The sequence below is a fragment of the Drosophila gunungcola genome (genome assembly GCF_025200985.1).
Source record: "Drosophila gunungcola strain Sukarami chromosome 3L unlocalized genomic scaffold, Dgunungcola_SK_2 000003F, whole genome shotgun sequence".
Taxonomy (NCBI): Eukaryota; Metazoa; Arthropoda; class Insecta; order Diptera; family Drosophilidae; genus Drosophila; species Drosophila gunungcola.
The window spans coordinates 6,284,615-6,305,153 of NW_026453179.1; the positions used below are offsets into that span (position 1 = coordinate 6,284,615).

General features: G+C 42.1%; 4 protein-coding genes across 7 annotated transcripts in view; 2 read left to right on the forward strand and 2 right to left on the reverse strand.

Moving 5' to 3' along the window:
• LOC128258821 (ankyrin-2) overlaps nucleotides 1-5,688 on the reverse strand; it is a 61,215-nt gene extending 55,527 nt beyond the window's left edge. Inside the window, 1 exon segment of the mRNA XM_052990723.1 lies at nucleotides 4,431-5,688. Within this exon segment, the coding sequence (XP_052846683.1) occupies nucleotides 4,431-4,913 (483 nt within the window). The 5' untranslated portion in view covers nucleotides 4,914-5,688.
• Nucleotides 5,689-6,703: 1,015 nt separating this feature from the next.
• On the forward strand, nucleotides 6,704-9,052 carry LOC128258833 (probable medium-chain specific acyl-CoA dehydrogenase, mitochondrial). Its single transcript, XM_052990761.1, has 3 exons — nucleotides 6,704-6,859; nucleotides 7,652-8,008; nucleotides 8,071-9,052. The coding sequence occupies exons 1-3, from the start codon at nucleotides 6,842-6,844 to the stop codon at nucleotides 8,953-8,955; spliced, it is 1,260 nt and encodes a 419-aa protein (XP_052846721.1). The 5' UTR covers nucleotides 6,704-6,841; the 3' UTR covers nucleotides 8,956-9,052.
• Nucleotides 9,053-9,359: 307 nt separating this feature from the next.
• On the reverse strand, nucleotides 9,360-14,520 carry LOC128258822 (tonsoku-like protein). The gene is made up of 5 exons (XM_052990724.1): nucleotides 14,040-14,520; nucleotides 13,810-13,981; nucleotides 10,833-13,346; nucleotides 10,602-10,777; nucleotides 9,360-10,530 (listed from the first exon to the last, which is right to left on the reverse strand). The coding sequence occupies exons 1-5, from the start codon at nucleotides 14,308-14,310 to the stop codon at nucleotides 9,446-9,448; spliced, it is 4,218 nt and encodes a 1,405-aa protein (XP_052846684.1). The 5' UTR covers nucleotides 14,311-14,520; the 3' UTR covers nucleotides 9,360-9,445.
• Nucleotides 14,521-17,059: 2,539 nt separating this feature from the next.
• LOC128258827 (signal peptide, CUB and EGF-like domain-containing protein 1) overlaps nucleotides 17,060-20,539 on the forward strand; it is a 51,477-nt gene continuing 47,997 nt past the window's right edge. For all 4 annotated transcript variants that reach the window (XM_052990734.1, XM_052990733.1, XM_052990730.1 and 1 more), the window contains exon 1: nucleotides 17,060-17,200. The gene's annotated coding sequence lies outside the window, so the exon portion shown is untranslated. The remainder of the gene's footprint in view (nucleotides 17,201-20,539) is intronic.

Below are 20,539 nucleotides of genomic sequence, written 5' to 3' on the forward strand. Positions count from 1 at the left end.
GTGTGCGAGAGGGTGTGTTCGTACAGGCGACCGAGTAGGTTGTGTGCGTGTCAGTGTCGGTGTATGGGTGTGGATGTCTTTATGTGTGCGTGTGTCTGATTGGATTCCTGGCTGCTCTCACACAGTCCCTTCTGAATTCACGGTTTTCGAGGAGCAGTTTTCGTTTTGCTGCCGTTTTCTTCGATGTTCAACTCCAGACTGGATGCGACAAGTAAAAGTCCTGCCCCGAGTGGTTGAAACTTCAACTGGCAGGACTTCGAAGGACCTGCGCACTCGGCCGTTCCAATTGGAAGGCCCACCCCCAAAATCTGAGGGTAGTTGTTCGCCCTCTGGAACCCGGAGTTCGAATGGAAGAGCCAGCGGAAGCCAGAAAAAGAGGCAGGGCCCAGAACCAAAGGGTCTCCCTCCATCCGACACGTGCCCTTTGTTATTGTTGACGTTTTTATTCCCCAGCACGTGCTTTTTAGGAAAAGAGACCTTTCCTTTATCCCTTAAATTCATGGTTTTAAATTAAATCGATAAACAATTTTTCACTTTAAATTGTCCTCTCTTGCATATTAATCAGTTCACAATTAAATGGCTTGGTTTTTAAGAAATTTGATAACCCTAATGCGTGAAAAATCCAGATTTATTGATTTCCTTTGCAGAGTAACTAGGACATGAATAAATAATCCCTTAAAAAATCAATTCAAATTTATTGTAAGAGAGAGTTTTACTTCTTTTTGCAAAATCCATGAAAATCTTCCATCATTCGAGTTTTAAGCTTGCAAAGCTAGGCATTTTAGAATTTTGTATACACCCTTAAATATGTTTACAGTAATGTCGTAATATAATTGCATTAACTCATTTAAGAATTTATTTACCGTCTTAAAACAAAGTTCGGTTATTTGCTAAAGTGATTATTATAAAGCTTTTGTATTTCATTTAAAACCACAATCTTAGAGAATTTGACATATAAACTAAATATACTATTTAAATAGAAAGGTTTAGTGATTATACAACCACTTTCAATGTAAAGCGATCTTGAATTTGGCTTTGGAAAATGTGAGCATTCCTGTTTTGCTTAGAATTAAACTGTCTTGCCAAGAAGTAGGAATCCCACACACCACACCCTCACTCGCAATACAAATATTTACACGAGTTGCAATCATCTCATCATGGGTGTAACTATAACTATCCCAACAAGACCCGAAATTAATCTTCCCACCATTGCTTGCACAATAAAATCCGAGGCATTTAATTCCACAGACAGTTTCAGTTAGCACACTAGACTAATTAGCTAAGTACACACAAAAATGATGCGGCATTCATGGAAATGGCCCTGTGGTCCTACCCTACCCCTAAATAATCTCCTGGCCCGGAACTCTGTTGACCGAGAGTAAATAAAGGCCGGTCCGAGTGCACACAATCCACAGTTGGTTGACGGCTGATGGATGATGATGGGCTATGTTTCCTTCCAGCTGGGGATTAACTTTTGCGCAGACGCACCGCACAACTGAATGTTGTTTACTTCCCGTTTCGAACTGGGTTTCGGACGAGTCCAATTCGAAAATCCCACCCGAAAATCACCACCCCACACCCTTTGGCACCACATTCAAAGGTCGAAAATCCGAATCGGATGCGTATGCATTCCCGGTCACGTTGTGCCAAGTAAGGCAAAGGCAGTGCCATCAATTTGGGTTCTTAGAGAGGCAACCCACCCCTCGGGGGAGAAAGAAACCCCTGCTGCCATCAAAAATCCACCCTTTCGAGCGGTTGCATAAAACTGCATTTCAAATTGCATCGTGACCGGGACAAATTGTGCAGTAAATAAAGGAATGAGTGTGCGTGAATCACGTTGCAGGTAATTAAATGGGCTAAAGGGGGTGGCAACTTGGTTGGCAAGGTGGCAGCCGCATTTTGAATTTAATTAAATAGCTTCCATTAAGCTCTGGCCTTTACCGCCTGGCCAAACATTGGCCAGTTGTTTGTTTTCTTATCCAACAGTCCGGCCGAAGGGGTTTCCTGTTCGCACTTTAAAGCCAAAAGCCCATCGAGTTGGTTTGAGTTTTGCTGGCAGGGTTGGCCCAAAACCAAATGGCTTATTCGCATGTCACAAGGCACTCCACTCCAATCGTTATACACTCTCAATTCCTGGCCATTGTCATTTCCGTATGGCTCAATTAATAATTTAAAGGGGCAATCTGCCTTTGCTCGCATGCAATTGATAGATTTTTAATTATTTTACGTAGCCTCAGGCAAGCTTAAGATTCCCCAAAGGGAAATAACCAGGGCACGAGTTTAAAAGTTCTAATTGGGTTTTTTTTTTAAATGGTATGGGGATACGGAAATTTAAACAAACTATTGAACCTACATTAATTCTAATTAATTTGGTAATGTTGTGGGACAGTTTTTTAAACGAATTTTATTTTCTTAGAGAGTCTTTGTTAAATATTTGGTTAAAAAAGTTAAGAAATAGCATAAATAAGATAACCAATTTAATTTATGCATTTTCAAATATGGGTCTTAATAATATTTAATAAAAATAATAATTTGGTTATAAGGATTTAAAAAATGGTGCTTAACGATTGTCCTAAATGATGGATTAACAATCTCAATAATGTAAGTAAGCAATTGTTTAAGCATTCTGTTCCATTGCTCCACTTTTATTAACCCTTTAGTAATATCCAAAAGACTATCCATAGTTCGAAGCGACAAAACAGTTCTTTACACCTCCCTATATTTAAGTTAATATTTGTGTTAGCATCGATGTCGAGGTAGCTTGTCGCCAGCAATATGATATTTCAGCGACCCTCCGCGCAGCCCCTTAAAAAACGACGTGGCAGGAATGTTTTGAGGCAATGCCTTAAGTAAATTACCAGCTAGATGAGCTGATTGCCCATAATTTTGACGACCCCAAAAAGCGCAACGCAAATTGGGCACGCCAAAGTCGCCATATCGTGGGTAATTTCTGGGGGAATGGGAGCAGAAAATGGAAACATTTTCACCGTGTTCAGTTCACTGCACCCGAGGGACAAGGGAGTATGGCGAAAAAAGGAGCACGGCACACGCACAAAATGATGAAAAAATGTAAAAATTCACCGCACGATTCGCTGGCCAATTTGGCTGTCGGATTTGTAATTGTATTTATAGGGCGACCCAAAACAGATGCTTGGCGGGCTATTTTTTTGGGGAGCTAGCCACCGCATTATATAAATTTTAGTCCAAGGTGTCGCGAAACTTACGCCCAAACTCTGCAGCGATGGGAAGCGTTTCTTGAGCGTCTCCATTTGCCCAGATCACCCAGTTTGTCCAAACTTTTAGGGGCCAATAAAATCAAATATATATGCGTATATATCTAAATATTGTCTAGAGGGCCTCACGCGGCAGCCGCACCGAGCGATTTGAGTCGTTTTCTGAAATATTTTCGAATGCGCCCCGTCGAACTAGAGAGCCTCCGAACAACAAATAAGAATATAATAGACCCGAGAACAGAGACCAGACATCGGGCTATGCCAAAGTAAAGAGTGCGGTAAAGAGCACGGTTAGCTAGAGCGTTTAGCATGGTGGCTATTTATAAAGGCCAAACAAACCCCGAAGATTGCGAAAAAGAGCTTTAAATGGCTTGGCGACGCCAGGATTTCTCTGGTCAGAGGAGCCGCCCGAATTTGATGCCTTGGAGATGCCAGGCGCCAGCAGGAGTTGTTAATGCCCCCGCAAGGACAACGGAAGCGCACTGCCGATGACTCACATGGCATTGGACCGAGTCGGTCCAAGGATTACTATTGCGTCATCGCTGGGATGGGTTGCGGTGGTCTGGAGTTTTGCTGCGAGATGATGCCTCAAAAAGTTGTGATTCATTGTTGTACTGAAGGGTGAGTTAACCTTATATGTAAAAGTTTGCAGCTGAGCGCAAGTTGAAGACATTATCACTGTCTAAATTAAGTTAGATGTGAACTCGACCAAATCGGAAGGGTCTTTACCAAGTTCCGTGGCTATCTTAGATGTCCTTGAAATTTGACCTATGAACGATGTTTTACTATTTTCTAATTCAATTCAAAACTATAATTTATTTTTCAAAATAAAGTTTGGATATAGTATGGTCAGTGCAATATTCCAAAAAAATATTTAAAAAAACTGGTAACACAGCGTAACACATTTGTAAGACTTCTGACCTTTACGTCAAGAAGAATATGAGAAAGAGTTTAAAGAAGTTCCTTAACATTTTAGGATTTTAACGTTCCCCTTGAAATGTTTTAGAGCATGAAAAAATTATGGCAACTAATAAAAGTAGCTCTAACTTTTATGACGGCAACCCATTCCTTTGGGCAACTAGGTGTTGACCTCTAATTTCGTCCCCTTCGACTTTTGCTCAAGTGACTATCTATATTAGGGGAGGAATAACCCATTCCCGAGCTACCAATGATGTAATCCTGGGCAGGACAACTCACCGCGCTCTGGTGTCCTGTGGGGCAGTGCTCGTGCTTGTTGGGATGGTGGTGGGCTTGCTGCTTGTGGCTGGCGCTTCCATTGGCTCCTTCGTGGTGGAAGATCTGCTCATGCTGATGCTGGAAGTACTCGTAGTGGCCCACATGATCCGCATGGTGCTCCGCCGGCGGTGAGTGCACCCTCGAGGGCGGGCTGTGGTGCTGCGTCTTGGGAGCGTGACCGGTGGTTGAGTGGTGCGACTGCTTTTGCGTCGGATGCGAATGGCCACCGGCTGATCCATGATGAGCACCGCTGGTGTGGAGCTGGTGACCATGTCCATGGCCACCGTGGTGGTGGTTGTGGGTGGGCGGCGAGGGCATGTTGTGCCCAGAGTGGGGCAGATGCGACGAGTGCGGCACACCCACCTGATGTCCGTGGTGGTGGGGCACATGACCTTGGGACGCCTCCATCAGCGTGGGCTGGATGTGGGTCACAAACTGGGCCATCTTGCCGCAACCTTCAACTGCTGATTCCTTTCTGTGTGTTTTCTGTTTGGTTTGGTTTTTGTTCGGTTTGGGCTTAGGTAACACTTGTTTAATTTTTCACAGCTCCACGAGGGGATTTTCGGTATGGTATGGTATGGTATGGTACAGTATGGTATGGTGGCGGTGGCACTCTTCTATATGTATCCCAGAAATGGGAGTGGGGAGCACAGAAAACACATACACTATGGCAGACTTGCGGACGCGATGGGGGCGACGGAGGATTTGGGCTCGGAGCGTGGACAACCTTCTCGCAGGAGCAATGTCAAATGACTGACTGGCAGGCAGGCAGCCTAGAGCCAGCTATCCCAGTTGTGCCTTAGATGCCACAGGACTCTTCATCCGCCGTCGCACCACCCGAACCTCTTCGGCTCACAATCGGGTGCCCGTTCGTCGTCGTCCTGACGGAAGAGCTTTAACCGGACCCAGTTTTATGCGCCTGGCTGATAAGAGATGTCCCACTCCCACGGCTGATTGCGATTTTGGATAGCTGCGGATGCTGATTTAATGATGCCTTCGTGCCTGGCCACGTAGTGCTCTGTTTTTTATATCTGGCTGTCAACTGTGTCACGGACTCCCAATTCGTTTCGCTGGAGATTTTATCGGCGGCGGAGGCTGGCAAACACTTTGTGTATATCACTCTGTTATTTTTAACGCAGCCAGAAGAGGAACATGTCTCATCTATTTGTGTCAAGCGCGAAAGTATACCCCAATTTTCAAGGGCCTAACAGGTGGTAGGAGAAACTCTCGACTAGTTTTTACTCAGTAAATTTTATAGAAAAAAATTGTTTAAGAAAGTTTAAGTTTATATTTGTACTAGACAATCACACGATGCAAAATTGATAAAGTATTAAATTAAGCACCTACCATCACAGGTTTTTTATCTAAAACCACCAATGAAAGTGTATATACTTTTGCACATTCGTTTCAGCAAATATAATATTTTTAAAAATACGTACGTTAAAATTATTTAATATGTTTTGAACAAAAGGATTACAAATTTAAACATTAATAAAAATAATTTTCAAAAATAGAGTAATTATAAATTTAAAAGGTATTTTCTAGATCTTGCCTAGCTCTTATTGAATTATTACTTATTAACTTTAACGCCTAACATACCCATTAATAGCACTCAAACCTTCTTTTAAAAAACGTTGCGTTACGTTGCAAACCGAAAGCTTTTACCCTTACGTCGTTTGTTGAATCTTACGTAGTTTTGTTGTGCTTATAACGTAGGGTATTTATTAGGGTACATTGGCTTGTTAAAAAAGGGGGTGTGTCTCACGTCATACAAATAATGTACTTTTGTTATAACGGAAGAATATAAAAGAAAATTCCAATTTTAAAAGGAACGTATATTTTTTAATGAATTTAAAATGAATGGCAATACTTAAAATTTAAATTACTTTTCTTATATTTTATAACCAATAAATCTGACGATCTGATGATATTAATTTGTTTTATGGTATTGAGTTCATTTTAAAGAGATAAATTTATAATTATATAGCATTTGTCAATATAAGCTGCTGGGTTAGTAAGCAAAGAATGTTTAAAATAAAATCAGACAACAAATAAAAACCAACCTTAAACTCTCTCCGAGAAGCTCTGGAGCGCATATGAAAGTCGAGGGCATCTTCCCTTATCTCTCCCTCCTGCATTTGCGTACATACATATGTCTGTGGTTCGTTCGTCACCGTGATTCTGTAGCTTTTGCGATGCCAGCGCAACAAAGTCCAATGTCCAAAAGCGTCGCTGCTATAAAGACATGTACATATATCGCTTTACCGGCACATCGGGCAACTCGTTTGGATCAGTTCGCTGCCAGCCAGCGACGAGTTAGCAAGGCGACCTAGTTAAATCTTAGTAAAGTACGAAAATAAACCCATAACCCAATGGCGTTCCTCAACAAGGTGAGCATATTGGTTGATTTATACCGCGGAGAAAGCGGACAAAACAACGCAAGGACAATGTACAATATATGAAAAGTTTAGGGTTCAAAGTTCTCTCAGACTAGTGACGACAAAAACTGTTGATCGTCCGCGATTAAGGTTTACATATACATATTTATGTACATAAGTATGCACTAGTGGGTGCCGTTTCGTAAACACATTTGTTGTTGCCTGTCTGCCAGCAATCATCTGTACTTTGCCCCCCTCGAAAAATTATTATTAGCGGCGTCTAATGGCGGCTTGTTTTTGCATTCGATTTAAATCGGAATGCGAACTTTATTGGCAGGCCTGATACAACCTTTAATTATTTTACTTTGTTTGCAAAATCATAATAAAGGGCGGGCTTCTGACCTGCGATCATACAAAAAAGTTGTGATTCGTTATTTAATAAGTTGAACTTAATTGACGGTCAAGTCTTTTTGTAAGTTAAACGTATATTTAATGTGACTAAACCAATGTTTTCTCATTTAAAACACAATAAAAACAACATCTATTTAGGGCGAAAATAAAAAAAAGTTACCTTTGTCAGTTGAATTTATAAAGAAAGTATATTACAAAATTTTAAATTTTCAAAAATAATTATAAAAAAATTATTTTAAACAAAACGTTACCATAACTTAATAAGTGTTTGCTTAGAAAATATTATTGTAAGATAATCTCAAACAAAAAATTTGAAAAGGCTAACACTAGTGTTTTGTAATATTTCGTTATTCGTTAATAAATGAATTTGGTTTGCAATTTTTCCTATAACAGCTTGCTGCGCCCGCCCTGCGCCAGCTGGTGTCCCAAAGCCGCGCCTATGCCGCCGTGTCCCACGTCTCCCCCAATGGTACCTCCTTTGCACTCACCGAGGATCAGCTGCAGATGCAGGAGTTGACCCGCAAGTTCACCCGCGAGGAGATCATCCCAGTGGCCGCCCAGTACGACAAGAGCGGCGAGTATCCGTGGCCCATCATCAAGAAGGCCTGGGAGCTGGGCCTGATGAACAACCACATTCCTGCTGATATTGGTGGCCTGGATCTCGACGTGTTCACCACCTGCCTGGCGGCCGAGGAACTGGCCTACGGCTGCACCGGCATCATGACCGCCCTGGAGGCTAGCAGTCTGGGCGTAAGTTTTTCAACTGATCTCTATTCCTCGTCAGATGAGCTAAGTCCTTGGCATTTTCTTAGCAAACTCCTGTGATCCTGTCCGGTAACAAGGAACAGAAGAAGAAGTACCTGGGACGTCTGCTCGAGGAGCCGCTGGTGGCCGCCTACGGTGTCACTGAACCCGGAGCAGGATCCGATGTGTCCGGCATCAAGACGCGCGCCGAGAAGAAGGGCGACGAGTACATCATCAACGGCCAAAAGATGTGGATCACCAACGGTGGCGTGGCCAACTGGTACTTTGTGCTGGCCCGCACCAATCCCGATCCCAAGTGCCCGCCCAGCAAGGCCTTCACCGGATTCATCGTGGAGCGCGACTCGCCCGGACTAACGCCCGGTCGCAAGGAGCTGAACATGGGACAGCGCGCCTCCGATACGCGTGGCATCACCTTCGAGGACGTGCGTGTGCCCAAAGAGAACGTGCTGATTGGCGAGGGAGCTGGCTTCAAGATCGCCATGGGAACCTTCGACAAGACCCGTCCTCCAGTGGCCGCCGGAGCCGTTGGCTTGGCTCAGCGTTGCATGGACGAGGCTCTGAAGTATGCGCTGGAACGCAAGACCTTCGGTGTGCCCATCGCTCACCACCAGGCTGTGCAGTTCATGCTGGCCGACATGGCCATCGGCGTGGAGACCTCCCGTCTGGCGTGGCGTCTGTCCGCCTGGGAAATCGACCAGGGCAGGCGCAACAGCTACTACGCCTCCATTGCCAAGTGTCATGCCGCCGATATGGCCAACAAGATCGCCTCCGATGCCGTCCAGATCTTTGGAGGCAACGGCTTCAACAGCGAGTATCCCGTGGAGAAGCTAATGCGTGATGCCAAGATCTACCAGATCTACGAAGGTACCTCCCAGATCCAGCGCCTCATCATCTCGCGAAACATGTACGAGGCTGCCAAGGGCAATGCCTAAGCCAGTGCAAAGCAGGATTCCTCATCATCATTCACCTCAGTCGCCATCATGCTCATTGCAATCACATTCACAAATCCGATTAATAAAGTACAATAAGTAATAATAACAAGAAACAAAAATTAGTCTTTTTCTTGATAATTTGAAAGCCATGGCAAATACCTCAAGTTAAAAAAGACCTGGAGAAGTGAGTAAATAGTCTTCAAGTTAACTTTTAGACTCTTCTTCCACTCGAGTGTTCCCGCTCTTTGCCTCATTCACCCCCAAAGTCTAGAATCTAGACCATCGCAAATTGTTTCGCCAGCAATCATCCACTGATAAGATAAGTCCAGTGGGGACTAAGTGTTTGTCCTACTTAGGGTCTACAATTTGGCGTACTGGTATCAGCCAAACGATAAGAGGGGTACTCAGATTTGCTATATATGTATGTATGTCATTGTCAAACAATAAAAATAAAACAAAATTAAAATGGCTTATACATGATGAGACAACGCTATTCCGCATCGTTTCCGTCGGCCAAAAGTTTGATGATCCCCTTGTATCGCCTGCCACCTTTCCGCCTGTTCGATGTGGCCAACATCTTGGCCTTGTCGCCGAACAGAAGCTGCCAAATGGACTGAAGGGTCTCCAGGGCGCCGGGCATGGAGAACACCTGCTCATCGATTGTTAGGTCGAAGCGGCGTGGCAGCTGCTTTTGTTGTTCGATTTTCTGGAGTCGAGTGTCGTCCAGAAGACTTCTGCAATTGGTGGCCAGCAGGGAGCGCAGTTGGGGTAGTTCATCTAGGATATATCCAAGGGCCGTTCCACTTAGCCTAACATTATCACTGATATCCAGCCATTGCAGTTGCTTGGATTTGGCCAAGTGTTGGCAAATTTGGTACAGGTGGGCATCATTTAAACCACAGCCGGCGAGTTCTAGCCGCACAAATCGTTCGCATGTGCCACCTTCTAGAAGAGATACTAATCGCTCACCCAAAGCAAATCCACTGGCCTCGTCCAACGGCCAGCGCACATAGCTGAGAACCAATTGCTCCAGACGACAACTGTTCAGCTTATCTGTCAACTGGCGCACACTTTGCTGGGTGAGTTGATTGAAGCTGATGTCGAAGCTTTTTAGTTGGTTGAATCCCAGGTCGAAGTCCTGCAACTCCGTTAGCTCACACTGAGCAATTTGTAGAGAAGTCAGAGCTCGACCAGCGGGACTGGCACAAAACCTGTGCAGTATCCTTAGGCTGGCATTTCCCAACGGATTCTGGCTAAGATTTAGCTCCTCCAAAAGCTCTAGGCTATCCATGCCCTGGCCGCAGAGCAGGGCCTCCAAGCCCTGGGAGCCAATCGCATTGCATTGCAGTCGCAACGCCTTGAGTTGGAGCAACGTGGGCAGTGACTTGGCCAACTGTTGACATCCTTCGTTGGCAATGAAGTTTCGGGAGAGATCCAAAACCGTCAGTCGAGCTTGATGAAGAAGGGCTTTGAAAATGGGCTCAGTTTGCTGTGCCCGCATCCACAATCCGGAGAGCTCCAACATTTGAGTGTTTTGTGAGCGCTCCAAAAGCAGCTTTACCTTGTTGTCCACGGCTGAAATTAATGAACATGTCTGTAAGTACCTAAGGATTTTGAAGGGAGTTCATAGTACAAAATGTTCTTACTCTTCTGCACTTGGTGGCACATCTCCTCGTATCGTTGCGAAAGGGGTGAGATTTTCCAATCCAGAATGGTGGCCATTAACATGTTTTGCTCGAGAGCCACACTCACCGCATCCGTTTCCTCATAGGCGAAGCCATCGGCGGTCTTCAGTCGTAGGAGAGGTGTTAGGCCTGTCAACCTAGAAATTTTAATTGCGATCAGCGTTTTAAAGAATTTGTTCTGCCAATGCATACTTGTTATAACGTCTTCCGGCTTCCTCAGCCAGCCAACGTATGTTGATGTCCTGCAGTTTCTTGCGTTCGACAGGAACTAATAGCAGCTCGTCCTGCACTTTAACTTTAAATGACACAGTAGTGGCCAAAACAGGAGTAGTTTGTACTTTAATAGGCGACGATTTGGACGGAGAGATGAGCAGTTGAATAGTGCTCGTGGTGGAGTCGGGTTCAATGGTGCGCAGGCTGATCACAGAAGCAGCGCCATCCTGCGACGATTCACTGCCCAGAGGACTTTCGCTTCGGAACCTACTGAAGCCACTGTCCATCAGAGTGGCCTGATGCTTTCTCCGACTTGGTGCAGCTGAACTGCTATGATTGCTACTCATGCTCGATGAGCGGGAGAGGGTAAGTTTCCGCATTTGCTTCTGCCGCTGCGAATATTCCATCTCTGGAGTGGCCTGGAGCAAATCCTCCTCCCAGTTTGCAGGCAGGGACAAGGCTGAGTCTTGAAGGTTCTCCTTAGAGGGACGCCTACAAAGGTCTCCTGAGTTAATGCGCTTGCGTTTGCGTTCCGGACCCACATCATCGATCAGCCAATTATCCGCATCCACCTCATCATCTTTAAGAAAGGCATTGCGTTTCTTCTTGCTTGTATTACTGGTACTGGGAGAATCATCGTTTAGGCGACTGGGTCTTTTAAGCTGCGCCATAACACTCCTGTATTCTTTGCTGGCACTTGGCTGGGTTGAGCTACCGGATTTGTTAGCACCATATTCACTTGCAGATCGGTTGTGCCTCAGCGATATTCGATTACTCTCTTGAAGGGCCTCCTCTTCATCCTCTTCCTCCGATAGGCCTCCCAGCTCCGAACTGCTCAGTCTTTTTACATTAGCATTGGTAAGGGGTCGAGCATTACGGTCACTGCAGATGCCAACCTTTAAAAGTGTGCGAAGGAGTCGCTCGCGCAATTGGGCGTACTGCGCCTGCTCTCCATCCACCAGCTGGGCTCCCTGCCGCCACTTGTCCAGACCAGCGATACAGGTCTCATTGTAGTCCGTCCGCACAGTGGCATCCGCTCCACGGTCCAGCAGAAGTTCAGCCACATCCAGGAATCCATTGGAGCAGGCGTCAAAGAGTGGAGTAATGCCATCACAACTGGTTCCGCCCTTGTCGTTAATGGCAGATGCGGCGCCTTTGTCCAGCAACAGCTCTACAATGTCCCGAAAACCATGGTTGGCGGCCTCATGGAGTGGCAGCCAGCCAGCGTGATCTCGCACATTAACCGTGTGGCCCTGGTCGATGAGACGTCTGACCAGCTCCAGGTTGCCCGATATACACGCCTGATGCAGCTGCGTCTCGCCCTTGTTGTTCTTCTTAATGACTAGGGATCTGTTTCCACGGGTGGTTCTTTGAGGACGTGGTTTCTCGCTCTCATCCAGATCACTGGCATCCGAGTCGGTGAGCGTTGCCAGGTCGAAATCGTCGTCCCAGTCTGGAGTATTCTGCTGCACAGAAGTCCCACCAGCCACAGCATCCTCATCTTCATCGCCAAGGCTTTCTTCCTGGTCCAAATCAATGCCCTTGGCTGTGGCTTCCGCCTCCAGATTTTCAACCAGAACCTGCATATTGTGCTTTAGCATCAGCCGCCTCAGCCTCACCAGCGCTATCTTCTCCAGCTTGTCAGAGGAGCTGCCAGCCTTGTCGGCCTGCCGAAGAGCCTTCTGGTAAACGTCATGGACCGTCCAGAAAGGATGCGACTGCTGCTCGCATATCTCGGCAATGGTGCAGAGAGTGGTAAACGCCTCCGAGGGAACATCCTGGTTCAACTCAAACTCCTTCCACAGGTACTCCAGGGCTTTGTCAAACTGCCCACTGTCGCGATAAGTCTGATAGAGACTCACGTAGATGGGCACCAGAGTTTTGCCGCTCTCCTGATTCAGTTCTGCGTTCTCCAACATCTTTTGGTAATAGGTAAGAGCTTTCTCATAGTTCATCAGATGACAGCAACCGTCGCCCAGCTTCTCATACAAGCTCTTCAACTTGCCGTAGTCCAGGGAGCTGGTAAGGACCAGTTCATCCAGCGTCTGGCAGATCTTCACCACAACTCTCAGTTGCTTTTCAATAGTTCCCCGATCGTTCTCGTCCGGCGTGTTTTTCTTATAAGCCTTTGTGAGTATTTGCTTGGCGCTGGCAAAGTCGCCCGCCTTAATCAGGATCTCCGCCTTCGTGATCAGCGTCTCGCAGATCTTTTTAACCTTATTGGGCAGCCTTTTGGCCACCTGCAAAGCCATGTTGCAGAAGCGCAGCGCCGAAGTTGTGTCGTTCTTTTTGCAATTAAAGAGCAAACTCATCGAAACGTAGCACAAGTGGGTCAGATCCCACAGTTCGTGCGTTTTGCTGATCTTAATGGCTTTGTCGATGTACTCGATGGACTCTTGGAAAGCCTCCATGTGCTCTTTCACCACGCCGATGTTCAGGTAACAGCGAGCTTGCATATCGAGTTGCTCCACTTTGGAAATTTGACCCGAAAGTCTGAAAAGAACGGAGGAAAAGGTTAAAAATATTGGGAAAACCATATTAAAATGAAAGCTGTTTTACTTCCGCTTATTTCAAGCATTTAAGAATATGTATGCCTAGTTATATTATAATCTATCTTTATTTTAAGATCGCTATTTAAAAACTTGACGACATTCTTTCTAGAGTTATTGTTTTCGAAAGTAATTAAATATTTTAACCTTTTAAAATCGTTCGTGTTTTTGGGATATTTTTAAGCTAAGACACACTTTCTACAAATATTTTGATTTTAAAATTTATGAAATGAAGAAATGTGTGTCTGTGCAAATGATACTTGAACTTAAAACTTAAGAACTTTAATGGCACAGACGAACTTTTATAAAAAATTCTGTAGGAACACTGTTATTGAAAAACCAAATTTTTAGAGAGTCCTTTGACTGACCAGCGGGAGTTTATTGGGTCTATTTCAGGAGAAACCTACTCTTTGATCAGCAGGAGGCTGCGAATGAAATTTTTCTCCGCCAACTTGAGCTGCTCCATGGCTTCGGAGGCGGAACTGTCTGCCAGAGTCTGTCCATGGAGCAGGTGAACGCGTCCGAGAGTGGCGTATGCCCGCTGCTCTTCCACCTGGTTCTTCAGGCGCTTTGCAATCTCTGGGGAAGAGGCTTGGGGAGTAAAAAGATATGCATTGAAGGGAATCCCTCAACTCACTCAGGTAATCGTTTATGTGATCCTTGGCGGCATCGTAGTCGCACAGCAGGGTGTACATCTCGCCCACCATCCGCTTGGCCTTGGCCGTTTCCAGTTCCTTGCCCATGGCGGCATAAATCTGGGCCTCCTGGACATATTCCCTAACCGCCTCGTTGTGTTTTCCCTGCTGGTTGTAGAAGTCGCCCAATTGCTTGCAACTGATCGCCACCTGGTCCCGGTTGCCATCGCTGCGCGCCTTCTCCTTGCGCTTCAGGTAGCGCTTCTCATCCATTGGACAGGACACACAAAAAAGACAAAGATAATACAAAATAACAAAAAATCTCAAAACATTATATTATTGTTTTTTTTTTGCAAGTCGGCGCGATCGTAGAGGTGGGGAAACATCATTACCATCATCGGTGTCATCGATGTTTTCAAAATATCGATCCTATCGATGTTTGACAGAGCCTATCGATATTTACCCATCTTCTCTGTTAGTTCGACGTTTCGCTAACATTTCACTGCAAAACACAAACCCAACACAGGCAGTTCACCGCTTGTAACGCGGAAACATCGATGTCATCGATGTTTTTGAAGTATTGGTCATATCGATGTTTGATATATTAAAACTCTTGTTAAAATTCTTAACATCTGCTGAAATGCACTCATGTGAGAAATTTAAAAATTGTTTTTAAATTCTTTGAATGGAATTAAATATTATTAATTTTTAAGACTCTTCGTTGCCGTCAGCAAGAAAAGAAAAGTCATTCCAACTTGACCGACAAAGAAAGAAATTGAGTCCGAACAAACCATTTAACAAAATAAGCCACCGTGGAAGCACTGAACAAGAAACTGACCGCCTGATTCTGGGGCTTGAAAGTGAACATTTATAAAGTATTTAAATATGTATATACACGGGTCTGCCAGGTTTTCCATACACAATGCAAATTTAACTTGATTAGGAAATAATGTTCATACATACGAGGCACATCCGATACAAAATTATTTTTTAATCTGTGTGAGCAAGTTTTGGATTTTTTTGAGAAAAATGTTGGGCGGTGCTTATCAAATTTTTAAAATTTAGGTACTATCGATGTTTAGCAGGGCATCATTGGCTTTTTCCATCTCTATTGATTAGTGTGACCGTCGCACACCACAAGCAATATACCAACCGATCACGTAACGAATGACCTATACCAATAAAATAAAGAACAGTACCGCAGACTAAGACCACGTAATCCAGTTTTAGGAACAGTTTATAGTCGATCTCACTATGTAAAATAAACGCTTTCTGTAATGTTAATGTAATAGAAACACTTTTTTAAACCGCTATAAAAATATTTAATTTAACAAATTAATGTCATTTAGTGTGGACTATGTTATGAACCTGCGTGGTCCTGCGTGAGTCGGGCTGCCCCGGCTAACTCGATTTTCCAGGGCCGTGGTTCCCCTAACCCTGCCCTCTCACACAACAACAGAAAACGTTGGATTTTCATGTCCTACGTTTCGCAACACTCTATACTGCACCGTCATTTTTGAATTTAAATTTCAATCAACGAATAAACAAAAAAAAATACACAAATATTAGTCTTTTTTAAACCTACACACGTTTGGCAATTCTTTGGGCTCCTCCTGCTGAACTGGAGGTCACCTGCTCATCCCTCCCGACCATGCAGACTGCCTTGAGCAACATACTTGCAGCTGCCCCAAATACCTTTGTTTACCTTTATTTCTTGTTTTTTTTTTTTATTGCACCATTATGTACCCCTTTTACTAATATCCCCCCTCTCTCCCATTAATTAATCTTTACTCCATGTTAGTCTTTCTTATTTTCCTTTAATAATTCTTATTCACTAGTTTTTACAACATATTACCCTCTTGTGGACCCCAGTGTACGTTCTCGGGTTTCCAAAAATTTATATACTTCTTGACCCTGACCTACCGTAAGAGCTCTTAAGGTTGTTTATTCTTTCTTTACCAGGGATTAAAAAAAAAAGAATGTAATTGTATACGCAGAGAACATGAATTAATATTATTCCGGGCTCAAATCACCACGTTCACTTGGGCCACTCATGAATTTATATAAATAAAATATAAATATATACAAATAAACCAACCAATTCGACAATATTTAAATATAAATAATATGGGTATAAGACGTTATTATACGTTTATGTGTAGATGTAAGTATAATGCATGTAGACCGTATGTATTCAAAGTGTAAATAATTAAAACATTTGAATAAGATGTAGATACTATGGCCTATGTGTAAATAAAAATTAATATCCAAAAAAAATGTAAATAACCCTTATCATTAAATAAATAATCATACAATTTTACAACAAACACTACACGATAAAACAATTAATTATTCAAAAAAATCTAATAACAACAAAAAAAAATCTGACTGAAGCCGACTGGCTCCCGTTGCCGCCTCTTGGTAAGCGTGTCGGTCATCCACGCCGTAATAATTTTCTTCAAAAAATCTCTGGCCGTCTTTATTGTCCGGGCCTCACAAAAATTATCGCCAGGCCAACTTGGGTGACCTGGCTGATTTTTGAAACTGGTAACTGGGTCTGATCGGCTCTGGAATGAAAAGCCCATAAGCATGGCCTCACTCTCGAACACCGATCACTTACCAAGTTTTTTCGCCGCTTCAGGCTTCCCAGTCCTGCTTTCTTTTACTTCACGTTGTTGTTGCCTATGGACACTGGCGCGCTGCTGCAGCTCAAAAAAAAAATTGTCGCACCAAGGTACCGGGATTATGTAATCCGCACGTGCACCACAAAAAAAACTTTACTTGGCGAGGGGAGCGCAGCAGCCTTAACGCCTTGACCGTGACTTTCGTTATGGGCTCTCCTCTTCTCCTATCACCTTCCCGAACTCCGGCTCTCGTGTTTCAAATTTGCCGGGTCAACGGCCGTTTAACATTTGGGGTGACCATAACAACAACTCAGTATTTTCCAGTATAAAATCCCCCCTGCGCCGAAATTCGATATGGCTATCGATAGCCCGGCCACAACAACTAGCAGAGAATCTTTAAAATACATTTTGAGACGTTGTAGAATTGGTCATATGAAAATCCCTCGCCACAAAAGTTTAGTTTGAGCAAAAAAATTTTTTTATTTAAAGAATCTTGTTAAAAATAGCGACTAAATTTAACGGATAATCATAACAATTGTGTGAGTACTCCTTATTTTTTTCCCAATTGAAACTTAAGGGTTGCGTAAGGGCATTCTTCACATTTAAGTTATTTTGCGCTTCATTCGGGATACTACAGAAATCTCTATCCATCTAAACTTTTCCGAATTGTTACTAATTGTTCCGGTACAATAACCTTGGCCAAACCAATTTCGCTGGCATAGCTTGTTTGAATAGTTTTGTGAAGGTCAACGAGCTTGACACCCACACCAATTAAACAGAATCATATGCGCGTGCATACTTTTTGTTTATCCTATCTACACTGAAGATAAATAAATTCAGCAAAAATGTTTTTTTTCTTCGTTGTTGTTCTTTTTATCAGTTGTTAAACGATTTTTGAGTCTACTCCCATACTTAGTAAATGTACTTTTATCAAAAACAAGTTATTGAACTTTAGATAAATCGAAGGGGCGTAGTTTTGAATACAACAAAAAACTGCTCTAATAAAAGCAAAAAGTGAGAAAAGAATATATTTCTAATGCCCTCTTTCCACACAGTCCATCCGTTGGAAACGGTTGGAGTTTTCAAAAAATGTGAAAGTCCGATTTCCACAGAGCACATCCACTTTCCGATTTCAGCTGATCTGAACAGCTGTGGCTCGTCAAAACGTAAACAAAGTCAACAGGCCAAGCATCTTTGTTTATGTTTTCATGAGCCACAGCTGTTCAGATCAGCTGAAATCGAAAGGTGGATGTGCTCTGTGGAAACCGAAGATCCAGTTTTTTCAAAAATCCCAACAGTTTTTCAGGGATGGACTGCGTGGAAAGAGGGTTGCACCGCTGAAACATCGGCTAACTATCGCATAAATTAGTCCGTCAAAGTCCGCCAATTTTAACGGCGGACTAACTGCGAAGTTTTTGGAACGGAAAAACCTTACGGACCACCAACGGATGGTGGAAGGTGGATGGATATTTGTGGAAATACGCTACAACAGGGAATCAATTCATGGGTTCTGTTCCTTGATATATTTTATCAAGCAACAATGATTTGTATTTAATATATTTTATTTAATTTAATACAATGGTATATTTTCCGTATCAAAATTTAAAAGAAGTACAGTGGGAGATAAACTCGAGACTTGGAATTGTAGGCGCTGATTTAGAGTCATACAATTTTTTGTCACTATCGATATAAAGCTTTCGATAGTGTAAAAGGACCTTACAATGTGATGTTTAAAATTTAAATCATAATATATTCTTCTGGTGCTTATTATTGGTTTTAAATTATCCATTTGAGCGCGGTGCTCAGTGTTTTTCAATCGTGTGGGTGATACATTCTTTAAACCAGTTTGTCCAATTTAAACTTTTTGCACATGCCTTTTGTTGTTGACATTATTACGCTCTTCTTTTATTATCTATTTTGTTATGGTGCACTGTGAGTTCGATTTTTATACCCTTGCAGAGGGTATTATAATTTCAGTCAGAAGTTTGCAACGCAGTGAAGGAGACGTTTCCGACCCTATAAAGTATATATATTCTTGATCAGCATCACTAGTAGAGTCGATCTAGCCATGTCCGTCTGTCCGTCCGTCTGTCCGTCTGTTCGTCTGTCCGTCCGTTTATATGCAAACTAGTCTCTCAGTTTTTAAGCTATCTGCATGAAACTTTCCCAAAAGTTGTCTTTCTATTGCAGGTAGTATATAAGTCGGAACGAGCCGGATCGGACGACTATTGCATATAGCTCCCATAGGAACAATCGGAAAAATAAATGAAAAAAAATTATAACTTTGCTGTTTTTTAATTTTTTTTTAGTTCTTCGATAATTAGTAATGGTTTAATATTTCAGAATTATGGTTTAAATTTTATCAAAATCGGACGACTATAGCATATAGCTCCCATAGGAACAATCATAAAAATAAATGAAAAAAAATTATAACTTTTCTGTTTTTTAATTTTTTTTTTAATTCTTCGAGATATAGTAATGGTTTAATATTTCAGAATTATGGTTTAAATTTCATCAAAATCGGACGACTATAGCATATAGCTCCCATAGGAACAATCATAAAAGTAAATAAAAAAAATTATAACTTTGGTGTTTTTAAATTTTTCTATAAGTTCTTCGACATATAGTAATGGATAAATATTTCAGAATTACGGTTAAAATTTCATCAAAATAGGACGACTATATCATACAGCTCCCATAGAAATAATAAAATTATATAAAATAACTACCTAATAATTGAGCTGCAAATCATCATTGCTTCAATGTTTTTAGACATATACGCAAGTAAATCATAATTTTAATGTTTTCAAAAATATTTAATTCTTGCAATAGCTGCAAGGGTATATAAACTTCGGCTTGCCGAAGTTTGCTTCCTTTCTTGTTTTTATTTGACATAATTCAACAGAATGAACCCATAGTCTTGTAACTTGATGTATACGTTACCTTACGGTAGATACACTTAATTCTCCGGTTTGGACCATGCCCTCATGTTGGCGGACATGATGAAGTTCAAGCTTAACAGGTTTAATAAAAGTAGTCGCCAAAATGTTTTGGCTTATAGCGAAAATAGCTAATCTAGTTCAGTGTGCAGTGGAAGATCTTCTAACATTCTGGACATCTCCAAAACAACATCTTCTTTAGGCTGTACTTCGCGCTTAAATTTAAAATGACTCGTAAAATATAAACTTTACGCAATAAAAGTTAATAACATAAAAAATTTGTTTATTAAGATTTTAATTTGAAAATAATAAACTGAAAATAAAAACGTTAATTGCCAGTTTTACTAAGAAATACTTAAAATAAGACCTAATTATTAATAACCAGGACTATTTAAACATACCATGACCTTCTCAACTTAATAGTTTTTTTGTGTCTTTAAAGTTTACCAAATATGCATTCTTAGAATTTTTTAAGTTTTTATGTATTTTGTTCGATTGTCCTATAAACTAGTTTTTAACAAATTTTAAGCTTAGTTGGACTCAAACCATTTTATGGCTTCAATCGTTTGTTTATCATAAACTCAAACCATGTATGCTAGGCGTAGATAGATATTTACACACGTAAAACACATGGTCGCTGTAATTTTATTAATGCTTTAAACCTTTGCAGGGCAACAAGAACAGATATTTACTTAATTATTAAAAAAATGTCCCTTAATGTCCTTTTATATTTAACAGTATAATAATAATATTGCCGATACATTTACAAATTCGGTAATTTGGTAGGAAGTAAATTTTGAAGTCGTTGGTGCAATTATAGAAGTATAAATTAACATTTATAATCTGGAAATATATAGGAAGTTGTTAAAGAAACTTGTCGACTTTAATTATTTTTTTAATAATGTTTCTTAAATATTTGATGTATTTTTAATCTTGACA

Excerpts from the sequence above, each read along its gene's own strand:
- LOC128258833 (XM_052990761.1), top strand. Across the intron at positions 8,009-8,070 it reads TGGAGGCTAGCAGTCTGGGC|CAAACTCCTGTGATCCTGTC; the intron begins GTAAGTTTTTCA and ends GCATTTTCTTAG.
- LOC128258822 (XM_052990724.1), bottom strand. The coding sequence starts at position 14,310 with ATGGATGAGAAGCGCTACCTGAAGCGCAAGGAGAAGGCGCGCAGCGAT. Across the intron at positions 13,982-14,039 it reads TCACATAAACGATTACCTGA|AGATTGCAAAGCGCCTGAAG; the intron begins GTGAGTTGAGGG and ends CCTCTTCCCCAG. Across the intron at positions 13,347-13,809 it reads AGCCTCCTGCTGATCAAAGA|ACTTTCGGGTCAAATTTCCA; the intron begins GTAGGTTTCTCC and ends CGTTCTTTTCAG.